This window comes from Empidonax traillii, unplaced genomic scaffold (genome assembly GCF_003031625.1).
Source record: "Empidonax traillii isolate 1590-97213 ecotype Southwest subspecies unplaced genomic scaffold, ASM303162v1 scaffold74:size2480735, whole genome shotgun sequence".
Lineage (NCBI taxonomy): Eukaryota > Metazoa > Chordata > Aves > Passeriformes > Tyrannidae > Empidonax > Empidonax traillii.
The window spans coordinates 1,418,062-1,444,584 of NW_020955267.1; the positions used below are offsets into that span (position 1 = coordinate 1,418,062).

The 26,523-nt window shown below is 41.5% G+C and overlaps 1 protein-coding gene across 3 annotated transcripts; it reads right to left on the bottom strand.

The window, feature by feature from the left end:
* Positions 1-294: 294 nt before the first annotated feature.
* Positions 295-24,763, bottom strand: ENTPD5 (ectonucleoside triphosphate diphosphohydrolase 5). 3 transcript variants are annotated; one of them, XM_027880736.1, is made up of 15 exons: positions 24,706-24,763; positions 22,387-22,499; positions 19,168-19,445; positions 17,835-17,914; positions 15,683-15,826; positions 15,209-15,284; positions 13,611-13,646; positions 12,649-12,737; positions 9,991-10,070; positions 8,445-8,506; positions 6,981-7,082; positions 6,027-6,167; positions 5,623-5,679; positions 4,046-4,161; positions 295-3,861 (listed from the first exon to the last, which is right to left on the bottom strand). In XM_027880736.1, exons 3-15 carry the CDS (start codon positions 19,382-19,384, stop codon positions 3,775-3,777), a joined length of 1,287 nt encoding a protein of 428 aa, XP_027736537.1. In that variant the 5' UTR covers positions 19,385-19,445; positions 22,387-22,499; positions 24,706-24,763; the 3' UTR covers positions 295-3,774. The 3 variants fall into 3 exon arrangements, with proteins under 3 accessions (XP_027736537.1, XP_027736536.1, XP_027736538.1); XM_027880735.1 differs by lacking the exon at positions 24,706-24,763 and adding an exon at positions 24,302-24,461; XM_027880737.1 differs by lacking the exons at positions 13,611-13,646; positions 24,706-24,763 and having other exon boundaries at positions 22,387-22,620.
* Between the last annotated feature and the right edge of the window lie 1,760 nt (positions 24,764-26,523).

Here is a 26,523-nt window from a genome sequence, read left to right on the forward strand (position 1 = left end):
TTAGTTACTTTCAGTTTTCTCTGATGTGATTTCTAGAGCTATAACATCTCTCCTGGGTTCTTGGCACCTCCTCAGCTCAGAAAGTAGGGGCAGTGTTCAGCATAGGGAGACAACACATGGTGGCAGATACATTTTAAAGCTCGCTCTCTCTCCTCCTTTCGCCCTTTTCTCTGCCTTTCTCTTGCTTTATTTAATAATGGGTGGTTCTTGTGGAATGGGCTAGTCCTAAGGGCTCCATGGAAAAGATGGAAGACAACAACATCTAGGAAAGAAAACTGCACCACAAACCTTGCATATTGTTAAAAATGCTTTAATTACTAAAATAGACAATTTGGGATATTCTGTCTGAGATTCCAAACACAAGCCTCTCGCATTAGACATTTGCCACTCACAAAATTAAGTAAGCACTGCCCATGACCAAGATTTACACATATGGTTGACCAGTATCAGGAATTAACATCAGAAATAATGAAACAAATTTTGAACTGAAAGCCATTATTTGTGCTTCTGCAGTCACTCCTATTAGGCAGTTCCTGTTTAGTGGCTGATTCAAAGACACTAGAAAGGAGGAGATAAAAATCAGGGCTGCAAGTAGAGCTCTTCTCTTAAAAGGCTGTTTAGTCTTTAGCTAATCTCACTGCACTAGGGTAAGTGTGAGGACTTGACTGGCTTCTGTAAATCCCCCCACCCACCTGGGTAGTTCAGATGTAAACAGCAGGGGCTCAATTCTGCAATTTCTTGCAAAAATAAACCTTTGAACAGAGTTTTTGTTTCTCTCATGACTGAAGGATAAGGCCCCTGATAGAGAGCAGCAGTTTTGCTTCAGTTAATGAATTCTGCCACTGACAAAAGAAAGGCCCTGAGGATTCAGATTTAATTCAACTTTGATACTGTGCAGCATTTGTAGTACCAGAGTCCGAGGCAAAGAATGCAGAAAAGAAACTTCCTCTGCATGGTCCTCTTCTTCTAGTTCATCCTCCCTTTGGACAAAGCCAAACCCTCAAGTGCTCCTTGTATCTGTGTGGTAGTGTCTGTTCAGGTGGCAGATGCAGTGCTGCTTCTTCCTTACATACAACCCCCCTTCCCGTCCTGTTTGAACGACAGCCTCGCTGTTTCAGCTCTTAGCCCTGAGATACAGTAAGAGTTTGTCATAGCACTGGCTCAGAGTGAAAGGTGACTTGGATCATTAAATGATCTAGTTCTCAGGATAACACAACCTGGCCAGTCACCACTGCATACTACTTTGTATTCTCCAAGAGTACAAAAATGTTCACTGAAAAAAGAAAAAATGAATGCATGTGCAGTCCCCTTGTTGTGCAGATGAGAACATATACAGAGGAAACACAAGGAAGAATAAGAAATGTTTATGGTTGAGAAGAGGCCACAACTACTTTCTTCATGTTCAAACAGCAGCTCCTAGTGAGGAAGGAACAGAAGGTTGTTGTGACACTGAGGAATTTCACAACATAAATCTCAAACAGATTCTGGTAAGGAGTACACACGTAGGATGAGCATTTCCTATTTCAAAAAAACAGCCTGAATTTACAGCAAGGTGTCAGTGATGGGATGAGTGGCTCCATCCCTTGGCTTCTTGTTGCTGACTGAACTTGTTCAATCAAAAGCATTCCTTGCACCCTCATGCCATAAAACCTGAGTTATGAGAAGGGGTAGCTTAATCAGCCACAGGCAAACTTGCACTGCTAACTAGAGGAAAAAGGCTAATCTTCACAGTAAGGCAAATTTCTGTCTCCAAACAGCTTGGCAAGACCATTGAAGACATGAGTGCACTACTTCCTCCCCTTGCTGGGAATTAATCCAGTTTGCAGAGAAGGTGGTGTAAGGGCAGTCTTTGGTTTGACAGAAGCGGGAAAGGTATTTTATCGCAAATAGGTAACAGCAAATGCGCAAAAGGAAAGTGCTCATCACAAGAGATCAGTGGATAAAAGGTTCTCTTAGTCATGTGAGTAGTACCTCTTTGTTATGCTGGGTAAATTCATCTGTAAATCCCCATAGGGAGAAGATACTAATTTTTGATGAGCAAGCTGTCAGTTATTTCACAGAGTGGAAAAAGTCTCTACAGCTGTTTCTACTTAATGCAATGCAAGGTAAAGCCTTGAGGTATTAGAGCAATCTTGATCATCCTTACAGCCAATTAAACATGAAAACTAGACTCCTACAGCCCCACTTTCTAGCCTTTCTGACAAGATGATTTAAAATATTGGCCTATCATTGCATCTATGTGTTTGGTGTGAAAGAGATGGCAAGGTTCACTTTAAATTATTACTCAAATAGCTTCATGCAGGAATAGAGAGAAGTCTTGGGCTTCCTAAACAGCTGTAACCCCTTCATTGGATGCACTGCTCTGAAGGACCTGCTGTATAAATTAAAATCCACAGCACACACCTTTTTATGGGTTCAAGTCCACTATATTGAATTAAAGAGAAATGAAGTTCAAATCAATTTGAAATGGATAAGGGGTAAATAAGGGATAAGAAAGCAAAGTCATTTCTGTTCTTGTTTTCCCTGTTTCTGATGCTAATTTTGCTCTCTATTTTCATAATTTAACAACTGTATAAAGAACATGTTTCACTGCAGCTCTGTGTTCAGAGGAGGTGCCTAAGGACAGTGTAGGGAGCCAGACACCCAAAGCTTCAGATGGGAACCCACACCTTAGCTGACCAAATGGGCTGTGGTGTTCTGACAGCTCGCTGCCCCAGCAGGTGTCCCCACGCTGTGCAAAGCCCACTTCCCTTGTGCTAGCGCTGGACTTGGCTCTTGGGTGAGCTGAGTTACCTCAAGTTTGGTGTCATGAATTACTTCACCAAAGAACCTGAAGAGCACCAACAGCAGAGGAAAGAAGGCTGTGGGAGTGCCTTGCTGAGAGCAGAGAAACAGAACTGCCTCTCACAGCAAAGCGAGCTGTCAGATCAGCCATTTCATCTGGCTGCAATTTCTTTGTGGGTGTAATGTGACAAGCATTTCTTCTGGCAGTGGAGTTTGAATAGCTGGCACTGCTGCCTCGTTGTGCCAGCACAACTATGTGTTATGACTACATGCTAAATGAATCAATTTACCAAGTCTGGTAGTCAGATGTATGGTATAGCTGCACAGACTTGTAAAGGGCAGCAAAAAAGGAGCATGAACAGTCAGGCACACGTTCTGCTTAAACAATTGCTTGATAGGTTACTATATTTTAGCTAACACCTTTCCCAAAACCATGCCCAAAGTGTGCTTATAGCAGGCCCTTTTTGAAAGACTGGAGTCTTCTTGCCATGTATTAGCTAAGCGGGCAGCCAGCTACTTGGAACACTGAGGTTGGCAGCATCCAGAGTTGTTCACTTCTCTTTGAATGACTGTTGATGGTATTTTTAATTTCTGTATTTAACATCTCAAAAGCAAACTTCAGTTATATATTTTTAAAATAGAAGGGGTAAGGGAAATTACATGTCCATAGTCTGCCACCACATCCAGGTACTCTGCTTCTAACAGACATGCTGGTGAACGCTGGTTGTGAGCCCCTTGCATATTCTTTGTTGGCATTCAGGCCTTTTGACTTTCAGAAGGCAGATTCTGGATCACTTATGGCAATCACAATTATAAATCATAATGTGTCAACTCTCATTAGGCACAATGCCAATCCAGGGTGAAGATCTGTCTTATATCTTTGGTCCATGTTCTGCTCTGTGACCAGTTCCAGCTGAACAACATACCTGGAGATTTCAACTTGCTTTCTCAGCCTTTCATAAATGCTGAAGTCCACAGGACTACCACAGGTCAACAGGTCATCCCCAGAGACTGCAGCAGGTAAAAGGTAGCACCCAAAGTCCAGCTTGTCTCTATGTTGTTCACTTTCTTTGTTAACTATAGAGAAAGAAAAAGAAGTTGTTCTGACAGTTCTCTAGATTCCCATGTTGCAAAAGTGACAGCAATTACATGTTACGACCCTGGAAACATTCAGTAGATAATTAGCCAGAAAAACAAAGTCACACATGTTGATTGATAAAGAAATTGGGAAGCTAGCTTAGGATTTAACCGTTTTTCTCACCTGTAAGAGTGTGTCGTCCCTAAATCCAAAACCTTCCTTTAACAAAGCAGTGATGTAAGTGAGATCCATGCAGAGGAAAGGACTGGCTGACTTGTACCTCTCCATGTTATCACAGACTAGAGAAGGTAGAAAAAAAAAAAAAAAGGGATCTCAGCAAAATAAGAGCTTTTATCCACGTTGTACATTTGAACTGACCTCAAGCCAAAGCCTACTAACACAAGCCACCCTCTTCTATTAGTGGGCACCTATGACATGTGGTGGTACATGCTACACAGCTGTTCAATACTGTTGGAGAATAAACCATACAGTATGTCCAGTTTATCTGAACTTCATCATAAGTGCATCTTTTACTACAGCAACATAATCCACAGATTCTTTGAAGTCTAAACTGATAACTAGCAGGGCATTAATAAATCACTTATTTTTTCAAGAACACAGCATCACTTGTTTTCCTCATCTAGTCTTCACAGATGGCTCCAGTAACAGACCCCATCTTCTAGGATGGCAACCTCTTTTATTTTTTCCAACCACAGATGTCCAAGCACATAGAAGAAGCTATTGCCCAGCCAACCACTCCCCCACTGCAGCTAAGTCAGAATTCCACAGCAAGGGTGACAGTGACTGACCTACTGTTACTGCCTTATTCTACAAGAAGCAAGAGCAGAACTAACTTCCTTTTAAGAAAAGATAAGCAGCATCCTCCTACTATTGAAATGACATAGAAAAGGATTAATTTAGGATCACAGAATTGATCTGCTGGTGCTTTAAAGCTAAATAAGAGGTTTGGTGATTTTAGTAACATCTTAGCCACATCTTTGGAAACACACTCTCTCACTATCCAGGGAAAAAATAACAACCAACCCACACTCAAACTTTAAAGATTAATACCCCTACTCAAAATCATCCAAGTCTCCAGGGAGATGAAGTTTAACTGAAAAATCATTAGAATTTAGGTCCTATTTTAAAAAAATTAAGGCCTGAACTATGTAATCCAGCATCTTCTGTTGAAAAATACGGTCTAGTAATCCTCATGAAAATTATCACAGTACAGAGGTAACTTGCTTTTGGCCATCAGTAGCATGGCAAGGCAAGAGCTCTTTATTCACAGGAGATACAAAATAGAACAAGGATTCAGGAAGAAAGTCACAGAAAGGGAAGGGAATGCAGAAGAAGCAGTCAAACTTAACCTCTACTCTCTCCCTCCATTTTGTTAAAGATTAAAAACAATTAAGGTGACAGACTTCTGGAAGTCAGCGCTCTCTTAAACTCAGAGTTGCAGATTGACAGCAGGAGCTCTTGATACAGCAAATTCACTTTCTTTTGTACTGATATCTACGAATTACCACCTTCCTCTCCTGAAAAGAGCTGTAAAGCCACCAACACCTTTCCCCCTCATTGTATTCTTTTCTGCATTAGGTAGAGGTATTGACTAATAAAAGTAACATGACACAGGTGTAAGTCAAAGGTTAAATAAACTTCCTTTCTTTTCCTTTTAAATCAAACCCATCTACTGCCTATAGAATCATATTTTTGTTAATTCTTGTCCACATCAGTTTCCCAACTCTCATGACAATTACCTTCTTTGGCTTTTTGTTCAAAATCTCTCACTTCCAAAACACCTCCCTGTTCATAATCTGAAAAAGAGGTGAGAAAACATCGTCATAGACCTGAGAGCATTTGAGCTGTATATCTAAGTTGATCCTAGAGTGCAACTCAGCAATGCTGTGCTAGGAATGAGATCTGTTAGGAACAGAAAACAGAGCTGCAAGTATAACTGGAGCTCAGAGCATATGCTTCATCTGCTGAGCTCTGAACATCAAACTGCACTGACAGATACGCATCACTCCCTGAAGGCATTTGCTGTACTTCCTCTTCTTCAATATCACTCCTTTTCTCTGCCCCTCATGGCTCCAGCCTCCAGGGTTCCTCTATCTACCTTCTGGATTACATGCTCAAATGTAGTAGATTATTCCAAATTTACCGATTAGGTTGGTGTCAGCCGCTCGATCATAGTAATAGGAGAAAGCATAGAAGGAACTTCCACGAATCTCATCTGGTTGGTGAAGTTTCCCCTTGACAAACTTGAGTACTTCCGAATAGCAAGGCTTGAATCCTGTTTCTCCTTTGAGAAAAACCACAGATGGGGTGAGCCAAGAGCATATGCAGGAGATGGAAGAATCAGTGGCAACAGGATGAAAATGAAGTAGAGATTAAAGCATCAGAGGAGGTATGAAGAGCTTAGATATCCTTTCTGTAATCCAGTATGGCATCTGCATGCAGGCAAGACCCTAAAACACCATCATCAAGTGAAATTGGTTAGAGCAGATCACAGCTATGTCTGAAAGGTGCACTGCACAAACTACTTCCACATCAGGCAAAACTCCCATTGGTATGTTCTATGGTCAGAAGAATCTCATTTGCATTTGCTACCACCTCTTAGATAAAACCTTGCTTTCCCTCTCCATCACACTATAATTTTATCAACCCTCTCCATACATGCCAAATCTACAACTTGGTTCTCAAGTTCACCACTCTGTTCAAGTCACTGATGGTAGCAGCCTCACCCTCTGTATGAAGCATTAGGGAGTTATTATTAGGGACTCTTAAGAAATAGTTTCCACAAGTGAGATTAACTGGTAGGCCAAAATGTTTGTACCCTAACACAGCCAGAGTTTTTGCACTTTGCTCAAAGCTTCAGAGAAACCTCTTATTTGCACAAGTAATTTCCAACATTTCCTATAGAGGTAGCATTTGTATAAGAGATCACAGAGGACAGAGAGTACAGATCAGCTACTCTTAAAGCTTCAGATTTTAATTTGGCTTTCTCAAAAGCCCACCTCTATGACTGGACATGTATCCTTCATATCCCAAGGTAACTGATGGAATATTTGACAAGGAAAAACTCAGATTGTAGAGATAAGTCTCCTTAGTTTACCTTCCTTGTTGCCACCGTACCGGTATTTCACTCCCCCGAAGTGCCACTCTGCCTCCAGCTGCTTTGGCAAACAAGAACTGCGGAACATTTGTCCATCCACAACTGAAATGAAAACAGAGATGAGAGTCAGGAAGTACAGAATTTAACACAGCTATTGATCAATACTCAAAACCAGGAAAGGCTGAAAGATCTTCATTACAGTCTTTCAAAAGTATGAAAATCTGAATTGATAGATGTGGCACTAACTGATTATGAATTAAGGACAAGTCTCAAGTCTGAAAAAGTTGTGCCCATTTTGTTCTGCAAGCTACAGAGCAGTCAGGCTTCTCGTTTTAATGAGATAAATGGTATAAGGATATCTGGATAATGGCTATTCACAAAAAAATACAAGAAATGAGAGGTAATAAATTAAACACACAGATACACAAACCCTAACGAACAGCAGACAACCAAAGCAACTGAGCAATGAAGACAAAAACACCAAAGACAGCAATTCCAGGCCATTCCAGGATCCACTGAATGTACCTTTGAAGGGTTCAACCAAAAATACTGCAAGTGGTAAGAAAAAAACATGTTTACTGCAGCCTGCACAGGTCTCAGAAAAAGCAAACTTCTTACAGAATGGTTAAGGGGGGACCGTGGGACTGCAAAATTTACTGTGGGATGCTTAGGGAAAGGCTCAGGGCCAAAGAAAGGGGAAAAAGAAAGGCTCAAGGAAGTGCAACTATGGCAAACCAGAGGGGACTATAAAAGAAGACAATCCCAAGTAAGCAGGCAGCTTGTCAGTGTGCTTTTCTGTCTGAGCCTTGTGACCAACCACTGCTGTCTGCCCTATCTTCTTCTACCCCATTCCCAACTATTTTTTCGAGTACATTCAAGTAATTACCCAAGTCCATCTAGTTGGCAAGTAAGAATTCAGAAGGTAGAAAAATCCCAGGTCCTGGCCAGAGACTGGACAAAAGGCCCAAGCTTTGGGTCAGAGACTGGAAAGACTCAGGAATGGGAGTACGTATTCAGGATAGTGAGCGAGAGTGTGATGTGCTTGCAGACTTCAAGCTAGACTAGTCTGTGCACACAGCAGGTCTGGGGGAACACTGCAGGCTAGGCAGATATCTATCCTTAGGAAAAAGATCTATTACTGCTGTTTATGCTTCTGTGGATGCTTGTAAAGCTGTGTGTTCGTGGCTGGCCATGACTATATGGTGTTTGTATGCTCCCATGTGTGCATTTCTGGAATTTACACTCAGTCTCACTGCTGGCTGAACTTTAAAATAGGGAAAAGAAGCTGTCTCACAAGACAACTCCTTAACAAGTGATAGCCTGTTTTCAGACAGACCTATACCATCAAAAATATAGAAACGCACAAGATACAGAAGTGAAGACACACAGGAAATGGGCTGCTGACACAAGACTAAATCTAACCATCTCTTCAAAAATCTGGGATGTTTTATCATATGAACATACCTTCCATATTCAAAGCTCCAAGTATTGCCAGTCTGGCAGCTTTTAGTCCAAACCCCAAATAGCTGTGAACAACACAGACAGATAGACACTATATTAATTCTTGCACATCTGGTATGCTTTACCTATACCCTCTTCCTAAGTCCTGGAACACCCAAACCAAATTTCCTCCCTCTGCTTCCCACAAGGCTCCCCTCTCTAAAACAGAGAGTTCCCTTTCCCAGAACAATCCCAAGACTGACACGAACCCAAGAACTATAGAGAGCTGTAAAATGGGTAAATCGAAAAGTGCAGAAAGTGGTTAGAGCTGATGTGACATTTATACAAGATGACCATGAGAAGCAAAAATGCACCATCTTAAAAGTCAGGGAGAAAGAAGGGTATGTGCCAAGTGCATGGGGAATAGAATGGCCATTCTCATGTAACACACATAAGACTATGTGCTCTTAGGGCAGAACCTCCCACTAAATGTGGCTTTGTGTGAAATTCAGCTGTTTGACTCCACAGATACCTGCTACACTCGTCATCCTTGTAAGCTAGGGTGTGAACAATGTTTATGAGAATGCCATTACACATTCCAGCAACACAGCTACGCTAAAATCCTATTGACCTTTCATTTCCACCTCTGTGTTTGGCCACTTATCTCTTTCGCCATGTCAATATAAATGTTTTCGGAATAATCAGAATTAAACTAACCTCCAGCTTCCTCCATTTTTAGGAGATGATTTTCAATCCCAACTAGTTAAAGTGATCTAATGGACTGTATTGATGGATACACCAAACAAATGTATGGAGCAGGAGAGGAGGACTATCAGACCAGCTTTACAGTCAAGTAAGCACATTCTGTAAATGACTGAGATGACAACGTTCGCTCCACTAGTAACGGGCTGAGACCAACCCTGTTATACATGGTGAAGTTCTCTTTGGACTGTAAATCATGCAGGCAAATTCCCTGGATTTCACTGCAGAAATCGTGGAAACCTGTCAGCTTAACATAGGAGGCACAGTTATATTATTCCAGGCCAAGTATCCACTCCATTTGGTTCAAGAATCTGTTTAGCTCAATGGTCTGTAGCAGCTGCCTGTGAGTGTCTTTGGTTTACATCAGCCTAGGTTTTACTTTTTGTCTAGTTGCTGATGTGCCATTTTGAACTAAGAAGGAAAAAGTCTCAGGAAGGTCTTCTTTCCAAATCTCTGATTATCTTTGGTTCTGACTACTGGCAAGGTATCTACTTTCCTGCTTGTTCCAGAACATTTGGCTTGAATCTAGTAATAAGAATTCTTCTCCTTAAATATACTGACTCATAATGCTTCCTCTTCATTTGACAGACTGCCTAATATTCCTTTGCAGTGACATTAACCATGATCCTGGAATGTTTCCAGCCAACTAACGTCACGTTTGACTTCAACTAATGTTTCAAGCAGATAACTAGTAAAAAAGATCACAGTCTCAGCTGCTGGCCAGGATGATATGGCCATTTGTAGTTAGCTCAAGGGCTGCAGAAAGACTGATTTCCCCAGCAGAGACAGCAGCCTTTTTGTTCCTCACCTGTGGGTATAGAGCTTGTAGGTGCTATTAAACATTTCAAATGAGGTAAGAAAATCCCCAGGGGTTTCCTTCAAAGTTTCCTAAAAGTTAAAGAAAAAAATCTTTTAGTTTATATTATGCAACAAGTAACCAACTTTGATGTAATTTCATAGATATACCCATAGGGTTTACTGCACACTCATCTGATCTGCTTTGAAAAAAAAGAACAGTTTTACAATGGTGTCCACTGCTGTAATATCTGTAGCTTTTAACACTGAGTTTATTTATATGCATCTTTGTGTAACTTCAACCTATAACAGGGAAGCACAACAGATCAGGATGAAAACACTTTCTAATTCAGGATATCTGAATTTTTCCAGAGTACTCACACGTTAGTCTGCATGTAGAGAGTCCCCATTGAAATCAGCTACACTACAAATGCTATGAAGTTCTGCTAGTCAGACTAGGCACCTAAATTGAGGAACTCAGGAGAATTAAAAATGCAAAGTCTAGACCCCATTTTCACCATGTCAAATGTCTTGCTGATACTTAAGGAAACACTGTGACCACTCCCAGTCTTAGGGCTGCTTTACCTCTTGGTTTAAATGCTTTTATCTAAATTAACCTCGTCTCACCACCTCCAGTTTTCCTCTTTTCATAGTCTTCCTTCCATGTGCACCTCCTTACCAGTGGTACTCTACTCTTTCTTCTTTCTAGACTATCTCTCACACTCAATTACTGTTTCTTCGTTTCCAGTCCCTGAGATCTCAGTCTCAGATTCTGTCTTTCCTCTCCTCATGGGCCCATTCTGCCATTCCTTCTTGGTCCTGCACACTGATATGAGACTCTGTTACTCCGGGCCAAGCAGCAGAACCTCAGTGAGAACTGAAGCTGCACAGTCTGTAGTTGCCATTCAAGTAAGGAGATTCAGAGCTGGGTTATGTCTGCTGTAATTGTAGAGTCCTAGACAGAAGCCTGCTCGAAGCTGAGAGGAATTTGGCAGTACTCAGCTTGAACTTTTCCGGAACAAACAGAAATCAAAATTTGTTTTGGGCCTAAGGTTGATCATCATTGAAATGACAGTCACATCCTTGGCCCCACACACCCAGACTTTGCCATATTTTGAGTTCTGTTTCTAAACCTTACATCACAAAAACTTTTAAAAAGCAGAGATCCAGGAAAAAAAATAGTTTGGAGAAAACAATCATCTTTTCATGCCTTACTTTCACAAAAATGAGGCAGACACCAGAAAGAAAATGTCATAATTATTATGATTGGTTTTCAGTTGCTTTGGCAATAACAACCATGAAAAGCATAACATTAGCTTAAAATCAGCTCCATGCAGTTGTTGTTTTATGTTCTCTATTTGCATGTAATTTCTATTTCATTAATGAATTTCTTACTAATAAAAGAGCAAACGTGACTGCCTTGGATTGCAGGAAGGAAAAAAACTTCTCTGTAAATCAAAGGGACATCACTAATTCTGTCTGATGGGAAAAACTCCCCAAAACATACTGAGCTGTGTATCTGCTTTTTTATATGAACTTGACAACACAAGGAAGAAGCAGACACAGCATACAAGCAGTCAACATGAACCCTGACTCCACACTGCCCTACAAATTCACAACATTGGTCCTGGTCAGCAGCAAACACTCCACGCCTTTTCCTGCAAGGCTCTAAGGAGACATTTTAATCCTGAGCTGCAGTTCAGCCTATTTCACAGTTCTATTTATTCTCTAGAACCCTGACATGCAACACTCTTTCCTGTTGGTCCAGTGCCCACTTTAGCAGGTGTTATCAACACAAAACAGAGGACAAGCCCAGAGTACTCGAGGCTTTGCTGAGCAGGATAAGGTTGCATGTCATGTTTCAACATAGCACACCACTGCAGAATTAAAATATCCTGATGTAAAAGCCATGTGTTTTGTGGTCACCAAACACCCTTTGAGAATCTCAAGTTTTTATAGAAAACAAAGGACTCCTTCAGAAAGAGTGACACAAACAAAATCACAGTATGAAGGTACAAAATGCTATAGGGAGGGCCCTTCCAATTTCATAAAATTTTCTCACGCAAACTGCAGTCTAGGGTCCCAGTTCAAAGTGTTTCTAAAGAGCAATAGAACTACTGAGAAATCCAGCAGAGATGGACTGAGGGACAGAGCAGGAAATTCTCAAAAGAAGCAAGAAGAAATTGGCAAGAAAACAGAGAACTGAGTGAGCTATTATTAAAGATGTTTGCTCTATATGACATTAACCCCCTGAAAAATTTAGTGAAGATCAGCTATCAGACTGGAATGGAAACAGAAAGATAGACCAGACCCCACAATTCTAGTAATATTCAAGAATACTCCCTATAAATGTTTCACATTTGTGGAATACATAGCAATATCTACATTAAGAGGTTTTCCCAGCCTGGGTCTAGAAAACAAAAGCTGTTTCTTTTTGAGTTTACTAATTTGCTTTTTTTCTTTTCATTTACATGTTAGCCAGGCTCCTTTGTTTGCAAGTGCCTATCAGCCAACGGCTGATCTCAAAAGGAACAGAAATGCAGATGTTGTATAAGCCACAGATGTTCTGCTTGTGCCAGTGCTGACAAAGTGGTATCAGAGAGCGCAGCAGTGCTCAGGTCTCTCCACTGGCCTTGCAGTCCCAACCGGCAAAGTTTTAACCACTTCTCACCTCAAAACGTGGTAGGAATGTGATTTGGGTTGAGGCTCCTCCCAAGTCCAAAGTCCCAACAGTTTGCCGGTTCTGGCCAGACAGCTGACCTGCAAACAACACCATGCTCAGAACAGCCCCAAGAGCACAAATGCTAAAATGTGGATACTGTGTCTATGTTCAGGCAGCCAGTAAGTGATCACAGTAATGCAGCAACACAGGAGGGCTGAGCTGGCCCTCAAAGAAAAAATCTCACAGAGAAAAGACGGGCAAACAGAAGGTATTACAGAAAGATTTTATAGATTTTCTTCCTTGATTCGAATCTCACTTCCAAAGATACAAAAGCAGATAAATTTCTAGGTGTCAAGCAAAAGCTGAAAGTAAGAGACAAAGCATCCCCTGCAGAAGACTATCAGGGAGAGCACATAAATTCTGTACCCACGATATATATACAGCTGTTCAAAAGCGGTAGGAGAGGAAGGGTAGTAAGAACAGAACCAGCTATTACAATTTCTTTTCACTCAGAGCAGTATTTTTGTTTGCTCATATATCTACCAGAATACTGATTTTCTTTCCAATAGATTGCATTCTCAGAAGCTCTCAAAACCAGTAGTGCTAAAGCACGATCCCCAGCTACATCACTGTAATTGCATAGTTCATGGTGGGATGACGAGGATTGCAAGACCTTGTTTCCCACGTTCTAACACATTAGCAGTACCACTCCCCAGCATACATTAGAGAAAGCAGCTTGCCAGTGGCTCCCAGACCTGAGAAAATCTTGGCACCTTCTGGATTAAGATGCCTCCTTCTTACTACAGACTCTGGAACACAGTCTGCCCAAGAGAGTCTAATGCTTTAGCACTGGTGCCACAGTGGGGAGGAAAAGCAGGACATGGCAACCAAAGTGGAGGAACTTTAGGTGATCACCTCTGCAGAAGTGAGTCAAGTTCATATTTAGAGAGTAGTTATACAGAATTAACTACCTGTCAAAAAGTTCACAGTGATCCAGGCTAAAATTCCTGCAAAGAGTGAAAAAAAAGAAAAAAAAGTCACCTCCGAATATTCCCACAAGCTCCTGCCCAAAACCAGCCCTCCAGATGTTATTTATTTACCTGGAAATCATTACTAACTTAACCTAACTGCCCCAGACTTCAGAGATAATTCCAACTTATAATTAAATGATGTGACACATTATTGATTCACAAAAGTCTCACAAGATGGAATAGGTAGGACTCTGTAATATGCATGCAACTGCAGAACACACAAATCGTATCTATTATCCGAACAACATACAAAGAAATAATGAGCTGCCACAATACACAAGTTTCCTTGGGCCCTTTCCCCCCGGCCAGCATTTCAATTCCTAATATGAAAACTGCATTCACACCACCCTGCGTTTTTATCTTGCGGTTTCTATAATTCCACTACAGACAGAAAAGCAACCAGTAAAACAGAAACAGCTCATTTAACTCCAGTGGCTTGCTTGACACTGGCATGATTCTCACCCAAACACATGCAAACATGTGACAGAAGAGGTACGAATTTTAAATAAACTTGGCAGGCTACCCTGTGCTCTGTTATACCTCATTGGTCCTGCACCCTGTCAATACAGCACTTCTCCCTGCTGTACAATTCACCCATTAATCCTAGTGACAAACCATGCATTGCACTGTACTTATAAAATACTTGCAGACTTTATGTTACTTCTCCTTTCCTCTTGGCTCATCTTTAAAACTTCTTCCATTTATTAGTTGTTTAAGCACTGTGATAATTCTTCTTGCTTTCCTTCAGCACTTTCCAACTGGCAATTTATCTGCCATAAAGAAGTGTTCTGAACTGAACGTAACACGACAGATGGCTCTTTTCATCAGACATCCATACAGAAGATTATTTACCTGCCTATTCTCCAGTGTCTGGATATGCAGTCAAAATATTACAGTGGTCTGTTCTGCATGGCAAAATCATTGCTCACTCCAAACCTACAATGTATTTCACCTTTTCTTGTATTTTACGTTACTTCCTTGCTACTTTACTAGCTGCACTTTTCCCAACAGAATACTTTTTAACTTATTATTTTATTATTATTATTATGACACTTGTAAATTATCCTTCATTCTCCTCAAATATTCACAATCCTTCCAATTTTAACTTGAAAATTAATGAGCTAGCCATAATAGGTTATTTTTAATGCTGATATTGCAGAATTTACAAGGTGCTTTCCATAAGCATCCTAGCTTGCTATATATATGTTGTCATGTAGCCTCTCACGGGTGAGTACCATCTTTTTTCCATCAGTTCCCAAGAGCAGGCTTCAGCTGGTTAGCCTGCATTAGCCTGTATACTTACTGCTGAGGTGAGGTTTTGTTCTGAATCCTCTGGAATAATTTTGTGTATTTGCATTTGTAGCCAAGTAATTGTACGAAAGGCAGGATTGCAGTATTTCAAACAGGGCTAGAAATCTTTTATTTTTCCCCCCTTACTTTAGCGACCGTTTCTCTTTCCCTCTCACATATATAAGCTAAGATATCTCTCTTTCTCCCATTTCTCTTTGCTTTCACTTTTTACCTCTTCAAAAACATACCTTCGTGAGACCCGTCCATGATGCCAACACTGTCCTCTGGAACAAGAAATGGTGATTCCTCAAAGACTTCTTTCACCTGAGGCAAGAAATTATGATTAGATTCCTTGGTTTTAAGAGTCTTTTTCTGCTCTGAAGGTGACAGAGAAAGTTTTCTTTTACACAGCAGTAGAAAACAAGACAAGTGTGTGGAGAAGGCAATATTCTTCCTCTTTCAAGGGCCAGCAAAGAACAAAGATAGTATCGTAGGTGTCTCTCCATGTCTTCTGTCCACATCAAGACCGAGGATTTCAGGACCATACAAGACATTTTGTGAGTTTTGTGCTATCATGGGATTGCAGTCTCTTTCCACATGGGATTACAGTCTCTTTCCACAGATGAAACTCTCTTATGCTAAATAGAATGGAGAACTGACTGAAAAAAGGATGAAATTATGAATCAGGGAGACCAAGTAGTGCATCCAAAAGACCTTAGTACCTCTGAAAGCAGAGCCTGAGCTTTTTCCTCTGACAACAAGCGAAGTCCAGCTGTAGCTTTTAACACTACTGGGGTCTTCTTCCAGAGATGAGGTGGCACAGCATCTATGGCCATGTCCAGCAATTTTTTGACAGTTTCAGCACCCTATAAGGAAAAAGATGTTTTTCTTATGGTTTCCTCCTGCAGGCCATCAGAGAATAGGACTCCCAGTTTCCCCTCAGCACTAGTGAAAACAGTTTTCAATATCAGAAGAAAACTCACCCACACCCAAGACAAGTATAAAAACATAAACAGAAGACAAGTATAAAAACATAAACAGACATCTCATTAGAACCTTAAATAGAATGTCTGCATTGAAAGGAAAGGTGTATTCAGAAATGTATTTTAGGGAAGAGAAATATTATCTGTGGAAGGTACATTTTAGAAAGGATGGAGCGAGATGAGGGAACCGATTACCAGACAAACCTAAATATCTTCCAGTATGATGAAATTAAACTGTGCAATTATTGACTGAGGCTACCAAAGCCAGTGGAAATATCTGTAGATTTCACTAAATGCAATATAAGAATTCCAAGTGTGTATAGCAAATATCGTAATTAAAATGCCAGCTGTAGAATGGTTACCATACAAGGTACAGGTATCATTGCTGGCACTCAACTATTTACATTGCTCTAACAATTACAGTTTGGCAAAAGCAATACACGTTCTCCTGTGAAACATTTGGAAATGTATTTTTGGGTAAGTTTCTCTCCTACCCAGCAAACAAGATTCAGTGAAATCATTGGCGATCTCATCAAAGTTCTAAAAACATCCAAAAGCCATTCACTCTTCCATAAAGCTTCACACTCAAATTCCTGTAGCATGGATCAAAATGAGAAATCTGAAACCCCCACTATGCTAGTCCCCAACTCCAAGGTTGCCAAAGCACACAAGGTAGTGTACCTCATCTGTCATTTCTATGGCACCTCCATTAGCTTGTGAAAGAGCTTTTTGTCAGCATAGGGGTCTGGAAAATGGCAGCTTACTTCAGAATTGTCCCTGTGCACTACCACAAGAGGTTTATTTTAGCTGTCTCTTCTCTGTTGCTCATTTCTGGCTCCTGATCCAATAGAGTGGCATGAAATGAGTGTACTGCACATGAATTCACAATCACACACATTTGAAAATAAAAAGGATGCACTTAACTTCAATTTCTTATTAATATTATACATTTTATATGTTAATTAATAGATCTGATTGTGGAAGACGTATCTGTCCAGCTATGCTTCGAAAAACTCTGTATATAAACAAAACAGCAAAGGTCCTGAGGCAGGAGGAGAGAGTTACTCTGCCTGTACATAACTCATTATTCAGCTGAAACCATAATCAAATATTTGAATTGAGCATGACTGAAGTGAGTCCTACATATCCCTGAGCACTGACTTTCAAGCCACAGTTCCAAAGAGAAGAGCAAAGAATCAAAACGAACAGACTGATGGAACTCTGTTGCTAAGGTCTGACTTGACATTTAAGTGCATCTTTATTCTTCACCGTAACTTACAAAGGCTAACTTTTGCAGACCAGACTTCACACACAGAAATAAAATTAAACATTTTTAGGAGTCAGAGAAATGAACCATCTTTGCTTGTCAGCATAAAATGACTAAAAGAAAAACCCCTGCACTCTTAACCCCTTACTTTTAATCTAATCAAATCCAAGAAAATACTCCTATTTTGAACTGCAACCAAAACTGAAATTTTCAACCAAAAAGAAAAAACAGAGAAAATTATCCATAAATAAAAGAGTATGTATTGACTCATATTTGAGGTTGCTGTAGGGGAAATAAACATTGAATATGGATGCTGTTAGAGCAAAAAAAAATCACTTTGTCTTTGAAATTCTAAAAGGCATCTAGTCTAGTTATATATAACATTTAAGCAATTAATTAAGCCACTGTTCCATTAATGAAATATGTAAACATCAGCTCCTATTTTACTGTGTAGAAATTAACTCGCAAAAGTAGAGGAACAGGTTTGGAGAGCCAGCAGTTGAACTTTTACATTTCTTCTTGACTCTTTGCAATTACAATCAGTAATACTTAAACTGCTTGGTAGAATCTAAGTGTTATCAGCAGAAGCAAGATCAGCTCCCAGGGAATAAAGGACAGCCTTACCTTTTCAGGCTGATCAGCATATGCAGATAGACCTGGCTTCACAGACTCGAAGATTTCCCCTTCCAACTCTGGAAGGTTTTCTGCACAAACAAAAGATAACATGATACAGTCAACAACTCAAACCTTCTTCTTTAATTTCAGAAAGGTTGCCCGTAACTCCTGTAAGGAGACTAACCTTGATTTCTCCTTGCAAACAATACTATTCTCCTCCTAAAATAAGCCCTGTTCCTTCACTTCAGGAGCATATTTAGCAGAATGTTGCCCTTGAATCCTTCAAGTTCACAAACAATTTATTAATAACATATTGTTATAATTAGAAGTATGTTCCTTTAGCATTTGCGAACTACAACGACTTGCAGCAGTGTAGTATAACTGTTGCCTATTCTTAATAAAATTTCTTTCCTTTTCTTTCCCCAAGCTAATTGTGAAATACTAGTGCACATTAAGATACACGCAATCAACTCCCAATCCTTAGGTGATTCATCCAACTCACAAACACAAAACAGACCTGACTGGGCTCAAGCACTTGACTACAAAGCTAAACAAGTGCGACCACTGCTCCCAGAGCAGCTTGGGTACAGGAGCTATCCCTGAGTATTGCATATTACAAACCAGGCTGACTCCATCAGAGTTGGATGTTGCACCAGTCCTTCCAAACTAGGGATGAAATCATGTGAAGACACAGAGGTACTATGCATGGCCCCAAAGGGCTTATTAGCTGAGTCCCGGCAATCAGCCCTCAACCACTGCAACTGTGCTGGCTCACTGCACCCCAGCTAATTCACCTGTCTGAATCCTGCTGCATGTGCAGCCAGCTTGGGCACCTCTGCATCATGTCAGCAGCAGATATACTGGAGTGTGGTGCACCTGAACAAAGGAGTTCTCCTGGAAATGCCTCAGACCTTCAGAACTTATAACTCTTTAATTTACTGATTTTTATTTGCTACAAAATGTGACATAAACATATGCAGAATTTAAATATACCTTGATATAAATTAAGGTAACATGCAATTTGACAAAACCAGCATAAGCATATTTTCATCTCGATGACATATTCCTTTAAATGGCTGCATAGATGAAAATGGTTAAAAATTCAGAACTCTCCAGTATATCCGAGTTCTGAAAGACCTACAAAAAAGATATTTACACAACAAAACACCACCACAAAAGGACAATAAATATCTGCAGAAGGACCATTTGAAGGACAAACTGTAGAAATCTTCAGTTGTCCTGAAATGGTGTGTTGGGAAAAAACCCTCAAAACTGTTTTGAAAAGTGCACATTGAACCTAAGTCAACATACTCCAAGTGCACAGACCGATGTGGGGTCTTACCTGGGCTCTTCTGCACAAAGGTGTAAATATGAATACGTGTTCCAGTGCTTCCTGCATCAAACATGATGCCATAAAAAGTGTTTGCTTCAGCATTTATAGGGCAGACGTTAGGTGGAAAGAAATCCTGAAACCACATTGCCCTGTTTGAATGTGAGAGAACAAAGGACAAAGAGGAAAATGCCAATGCTAAAAGGATGGGAAGTCTGGAAGATGCCATCTTGCCAGGACTCCTTCAAGCAGTTAAGCATGTATCAGCAATCACAGAGCTGCAGTAGGTCCTGTAGAGAAAAAAAAAAAAAGCAGTAGGAATGGAAATTACCAAGAGCTCTCTCCTTTAAAAGTCAGTAAAAAAATAAAATAAATAAATCAGTCTGTACACATATATTCTGCCTTTTAGCTGCTTTTCAACACTTCATCCAAAAGGATGCACTTTACTGCACTTAGTGCTATAACTACATCTAAGTAATGAAGTTTCTTTCCAGTATTTCTAGTTTTGACTTAATTTAGACAATTATCTTATTTTTCTTTCAGGTTCTCAAAATTTAGAGTTCCCAGAACCTCCACAAAGCCCAGATTTTATCTGAAAAGAAGCATCACTAAAAGGGAACTGTGGATAGAACCACTTTACCCTAACACTCACACACATCTGAGATGCTGTGGCAGAACACAAGTGTTATTCAGTCACAAACAAAGAGAATTTCATCTTGGGCTAAAAACAGCTGCTGGGAGAGATTAGCACACAGAGAGAATGAAGGCATGTCCTTCCAGCAGCATCCCTGTCTCCAAGAAAAGCCTGTGCTTCACAAGGGGGACTGAACTGTAAAGTGCACCTGGGCTGTGCCTCTCAGGGGGTTTTATATTTTTCTTTCTTTGTTCTGATTTTTATTTTCAGAACTAAACCCAAAACCAAACACACAAAACCCCAAAACAACCCCCCAAACCCAAACAAACAAACAAAAAAACCCAAAACAAAAACAGCAACCCCCGCTACACTCTCACACCTAGAGCAGTTGCCCCAAACACCCAGGTTGCTTACACAGCTTCTCACAATAGTTTCAATAAACCAAACCCCAAAGCTGTGTGACACAGTATTGGATATCAAGACAGAATTACATCTCCCCTTAACATATACCTCTTTGCACGTATTTTTCCTAAGAAATGCTAATAAAAGAAAGACATGGGCACAGAAATGACAGGGTGCCCAAGTAAAAAGGAAGAAAATATATAGGTATCTTTGTTATTTTAATAGCAGAAAAGAGCATGTGGCCAGATGTCCCACCATATGCAGTATTGCCTGCACCAACCTACACAGAGCACTTGGCATACAGAAGGTGCAAACAGCTCCTCATCACTTTCCATACACTTGGTAACATATCCATCCACCCACAGCATAGAATATTCTACTTTACATGGCTGTTCATCTGCTCTGCCCAAGACCCTTGCCCACCTCTTGCTCTTACATTTGTGTTTAAGCAATCTGCTCAGCCCCACTGTGTTCATTCTCTTGAAATCTTAATTTGCTGCCTCTATCCTAGTTATTCATTCCTAAACCCTGACCTGTCTCCTTTCCTTTCTATATGAGCCTGCCATAGCCTCTGTTTCCACACACCTTTCTCCCGCACCCAAAGAGCTTGCTTATACTCCACTACCTTTTATCTCTGATTCAGCCCTTGTAAGACTTTTATTATTTGCATCCTTCACCTTTGTCCCCAGTTACAGCAAAGTGAGATTAACTTTTACCCATTCTCAGCCAAAAAAGTCACATTGGGTCACTTCTTGGGTGTCTCTCTAACTCACTCCAGAGATCAGTTATTGCTACAGCCAACAAAATGCACAGGCCCCTGCAGATAGGTACCTCATCTGTCAGCTGTGACCCTTATTTTTATCCTCTGTTCCAAGTAAATGCAGAGAGATGTGGGCTGAACCACAAGCTCTTGATCCTCTCTGCCTTAGAAGCACATCAGAAGAGGAAGAATTGACCACAACCCCACAAACACAAAACAGCCCTGGCCAGTCTCTTTGACGGATCAACTCCAACTGTAGCAGTTTCTACAGCACTCACATTTTATGTGGAAAGCAGTAAAAACTTAGTTTTGTGACAAATTTAAAGTACTATCCTGAACAGAGTTCATGAGAAGTGCTAAGAAGTTTGGCAGTTTCATAGCCATGGATTTGTACTGAGGTGCAGCTGGCATTATCCACATTTGCTTTACCACAGCAAAGAGGGCTACTGAAAATCTAAGTAGCTGTGCTGCTTTCACAGAACATAAGCTTCATTAGTGAGTGCCATGTTCCAGCAGGTTGGAAGAGGTGTTGTTATTCTCATGCAATGCAAGAATTTTGCTTACTGAACTATCACAAATACAACCCAAGCACCTGCCCTAAGAACAAACTCCAGAGTCCTATTACAAGCGGCACATGTGACACTTACATAAGCCTCAGAATCTCTGATGATCCGAAAATATCTGAGCAACTGCCATCATTAACTCGTACTTTTCTTGGCAGATCTATAAGAACTTTAGCCTCCCATGAAACACTCCCTCACTAAGCTTCCCTTTTCTATCCCTTCTCAGATATGCACCACCATTTCACACTTTCAGTTTTCCACTTTTTCCCTGACTTTTTTCCTTTCCACCTTTATATTTCCAAGGACAAAAAACCCCCAAACCAACAAGCCCGCAACAAACCACCTTAGGATTTTATTTTTCTTCTCCCTCATTAAAAATGAAAGCAGCACTCTGAGCCTCTTCAATGAGTGGTGAAGTCCATTTAATTAAATGCACTAGCAAAATAATGTCCGAAAGAAGCATGAAAATAGATGAGTCGAGTAAGAAATCAGCGACAAGAGACAGATCTAGCAAAACAGAAGTGGCAATGGAAAAGGATTTTGGAAATAGACAGTCACAAGAAAGAACAGAAGAAAAAGTTTAGGGTAAACATAGGCAAGAGATTAATTACTGAGAGCAAAAAATATTTTTAAACCAGTTCCTCTCAAACAACTTGAAGTCCTAGCTGCTGTGAGAATACAACAGAATGGAGAAAATGAACAACAAAGAGAAAGGAGAAAATGGGATAATGGTAATGTGAGCACAAGTGCATTAATGCAATTAAGCAGTACAGCAAGGTAAAACATACAGATCCCCATCAGTAGGCTCAGTTACTGTCTTTCAAAATGAGCAGTAATAATCAGCATTGATCATGAACACGTTAGGCACACACCTGAAGCAGGAGAGAAGCAATGGCTATTTCACTCCAGAGATTCCTAATGAAAACCACTTTGGGGCACCACAACAAGAGACACTGCACCTGCACTTCTTCACCTTCGCTTCCAGCTAGTAGGAATGGACTATGTATCAGACAAATTATAAAGTCATGGAGGCACATAAAATATCAGTCGAGCTGCTTTATTCAAATTTGATTTTATCATCACTCAATACAAGGAGCGAATTAATTACACAGGATGAATTTCAAGAAGTTGAAAGTTAACCACAAGTTAGTAAAACATTTACACAAATGCTACAGTTGATCTCAACAGCCCTGGCCTGCACCCAGCAAGACCAGATAGAACACTCATTTCCAAACACAGAAAAACACATGTAAATATCATCTGTATGTGGCAGAATTTAGATACTAAATGAAATGTATATGATATACATCCAGTATTAAAATTTTGGAGCTATGCAAACTGTATGATCCAAAAAGGCTGGGATACTGCAGAGAGACTGCCAAGACTGAAAGTCTGAATATGAACAAAAAAATCCATAAACCAACAAACCACCCCAAACGAAAATCCCAACCAAACTCTCCTTAAACAGAAAAAGTAAAAACAATGCCATAATAATAATTAACCTTAAGACAGTAAAACACAACCTTACTTAGAGTTCACTATACAGAGAAACACTGTTAATATTCAAACCAAGAAAGTCTCATCCAGATTCTTGGATATTTCTGACAAAATAACATGCAAAACACAAACCCCAGCAACAGAAGCATTCCCCTGTGAAAAGGAATCTGATCTGAGGGGAGGGAAAAGCAGTGTATCTGAGATACACAAGAACTTCCCTCTGTTTCTTAACATATTATTGGAAAATACTTGAATGTAAACAAAAATATTAAAAATAATTAGATATATTAATGCTATATAAATAGATAGGCAAATATTTTAGGAAATTATGTAGACAAATTATATAATTAAACTCCTATTGTTCTTCCTTGCTGAAGCACACCAGAAATCACTCAGAATGGAAAGCCGTCTGTGCTAAAATAGTAGCAAAATCTATTTTCCAGATGGGCAACTCCTATGGTAACAAGATCTATTTCCCAGATGAGAGCTTTTACACGTAAAACTCAGGAATAAACAAACACTTTTTAACTTTTCGTTTTTTTCCAGAAACAAATAGTTATTACATTTTCCTAGACTTACTTTTATCTACTGAAAAAAAAGTTTCTTGCATTGTTTTGACAAAAATTTAAACTTCCTAAAAGTACATTGCTTAGAAGTCACAATAGAAAGAATAACCGAATTAATTGGGAGAATTTCCCAGTATGTCCATAAAGACAACGGCACAGTACTCTTTGCACACATAGCTTTGGGTAAGAAAAACAACTCACAAACATGCGTTATCAGCAGTTTTCATCTTTTCGCCCCCCCGTACGAAGGCTCCAACTACATATTATTTATTCATTCTCATTTCTGGCCAAGTGGGTTTTCAATTTTCCTAGTTAATTAGACTAAGGCAGCTTTTCCAGGTGATTGCTGCGTTATCTTCCCTTCGGACCCGCGGATCCGCACAGCTGCTGGGGCTGTAACGGCACCTTTGACTGGAATAACTGGCATTCCTGGAAGATAGACCCTGGTGCAAGGAGGTTTTGGGCGCTGAGGGCTTTCGCTTCCCAGCCAGTCCGGGAGCGCCCCGGCGGTAACTCCAGCAGGGCGCTGTCAGCTGCGCGCCGGGAAGCGCTCCCAGGAATGCCCTGGGACGGGCACGGCAGGGCCCCGCTGGGCTCCGCCGCCGCTGGGGCCGCTGGCTCCGTCCCTGTTGTGCATCCCAGCGCCAGGGCGTCCTGTCCGGCTCCATCTCCCACCTCTGCGACCTAAACCCTCGCCTCGAGCGCACCTAAAAACCTTCCCTACCTTCCTTTCCTCTCCTCGGGCTAAAGCCTCCGCGGCTCTCCCTGTGCCCCGGTGGCTCTTCCCGGAGCGGCACCGGTGACGCTCGGCAGGACACCCGCAGAAACGCTTCTTTCCTCCTCACCGGCCGCCCAACGCTGTCACCCGCCCGGGACGGGGCGCCCTCCAGCCCGCCCCTGGGAGTAACGGAGATGCCGCCGCCGGCTTTGCTGTCGCGCGTCTCCCGCCGCCTGCCCGGCCCCGCACGCAGCGGAGCGCCCTCCCGGGGCGGGCACAGCTCGGCGGGGCTGCCCCAGCCCGGCACCGCTCCCGGTCCCGCCACCGCTGGCCCCTGTGCGCGGTGTCCATGGCAGCGCGCGGACGCCGCCGCGCCCCTCCCCCCGCCCTCGCCGGCTGCGCGCGCTCACCGGCCGCTCGCGGCGCCGCATCATCGTCCCGCCGGCCCCGCGCGACGCATCACGGCGCGCCCGCGTCACGCGCCGCCCGTCGCGGGAGTTGCGCGTGCCGGGAGCGCGCCGGTCCCCGCGGGAACGGGCGCCGCTCCCCGCCGGGCTCCGGACTCAGCTGCCCGGCCATGGGCGGCGCGGCTCCCGGCGGCCACTCCCGGTACTTCCGCCGGCGGCGGATGCGGGCGGGCCGGCGAGAGCTCCCCGCGGGCAGCGCCCGTCCCGCCGGGGCCGTGAGGCAGCAGCGCCCTCCGGCGGCGCGACGGGCTGCCGGGACAAGCCGCTGTCGTCGTGCCTTCCCTGCCCCTGGAACACAGCGTCCCGGTTTATCCCCACCTCGGTACAAGGGAGAACGAAGTGAGTGAGGGCAGAGTCTGTAGCACGTGATGTACTCGAAGAGGCAGAAGCGCTTGTTCAGCTCGAAAAAAGAGAAAGCTGAGGGGGCATCCACTGCATGTGGCTACTTGGAGGAAGTTTTTAGAGAAAACGGAGCCAAATTCTACTCAGAACACAATGAAAAAGAACCCCAGATCGGACATGTGCCGTGTAAAGTGGAAAAGCTGGAAGTGGTCAGCTTTTCTAGCAACTACTATAAATTAGATGAACTGAGTGAAGAAACTAGCCCAGAATATATTAAATGAGGGGATTGAGTGGAAAGGTTCTTCATAGATTCTCTGTAACGTGAATCAGGAGATCGTTAAAAGGCAAAATCTGTGCAGCTGATAATGCATTCAGTATAGAATCACTTAGAGAGAATGGACCAGGATGAAGCTTCATATGCCTGATTTTCAGATAGCAACTCAGATACAACTATATTGCTAATTATAACACTCCAAGGTAACCAATGTCAACTTACCCTAGAGGAATAAGTAGGGCGGGGTTCTGGCATGCCACCTGGTCAGATACGAGGCAGTCAAGCACACAAGCCAAAATGTAATACTCAGACATCAAATTACCAGACAAAGTCCATAAGCAGGAACCCTGAAGGCATTTATAGGGGAAGATATGAGACATCTCCTTTGGAGAGGTAGGCTGTCACTTCCTGAAATGGAAGTGGAAGAGAACTGGAGCCCTTTTTTTTGGCACAGACAGGAAGAAAAGCCCTCAGCAATGGAAATAACAGGGCCAATATCTCAAAAGTGGTTATACTATTTTAACATAATTTTTGGACTTAAGAGTATTAAATAGCATTGAAAATCCTGACTGCAGTACCTTCTAAGCAAGAAACAATTTTTAATAGGATTCAAAGGGTTGACTATAAAATTGTATTTTAAGAGTTAATGAAATTTATTATGAGATACTTTGTATTTAGCTTATACTGTTGTATAGTATAGAAGATACATTTTTAATCTTATTTTTATGGTGAATGTTGAAGTAAAAAGGAGAAGAAGCAGATGGGTGGAAACCAGTAACAGCAGTGAAATGAAGCAGGTACATCATGATCAGTCAGCATCTGTACCTTGTTCTAAAAAGGCAGTTCATTAATTAAAAAAGGAACATACAAGATTTGTATTTATAGTACAATTATTTAAAACTATCTGTTTAAAAAGTGTTGTTGAAAATGCAGATCATTAGAAAAGATGTTTTCACACAAATGAAAATATCATACAAATATTTAGAAGATATCTGGAGAAAGTACTGGGATAGTCCTGCAGTTCTTCAGGGAGCAGGTAACCTTGATAATAGACTGTTTTTGTTACAGGAGAATATGGATTTTAGAATTACTAAAGGACAGATATAATGGGTTTTAATAGGGCAACAGAAAAGTCACAGGAAGAA

Bases quoted from the DNA above. Each gene is read 5' to 3' on its own strand.
- ENTPD5 (XM_027880736.1), bottom strand. From the start codon at position 19,384: ATGGCATCTTCCAGACTTCCCATCCTTTTAGCATTGGCATTTTCCTCT. The intron at 12,738-13,610 runs GTAGTTAATTCT...TGTTGTTTGCAG, and splicing joins CACTGTGAACTTTTTGACAG to GTCAGCTGTCTGGCCAGAAC. The intron at 3,862-4,045 runs GTGAGAAAAACG...CTTTCTCTATAG, and splicing joins GGGACGACACACTCTTACAG to TTAACAAAGAAAGTGAACAA.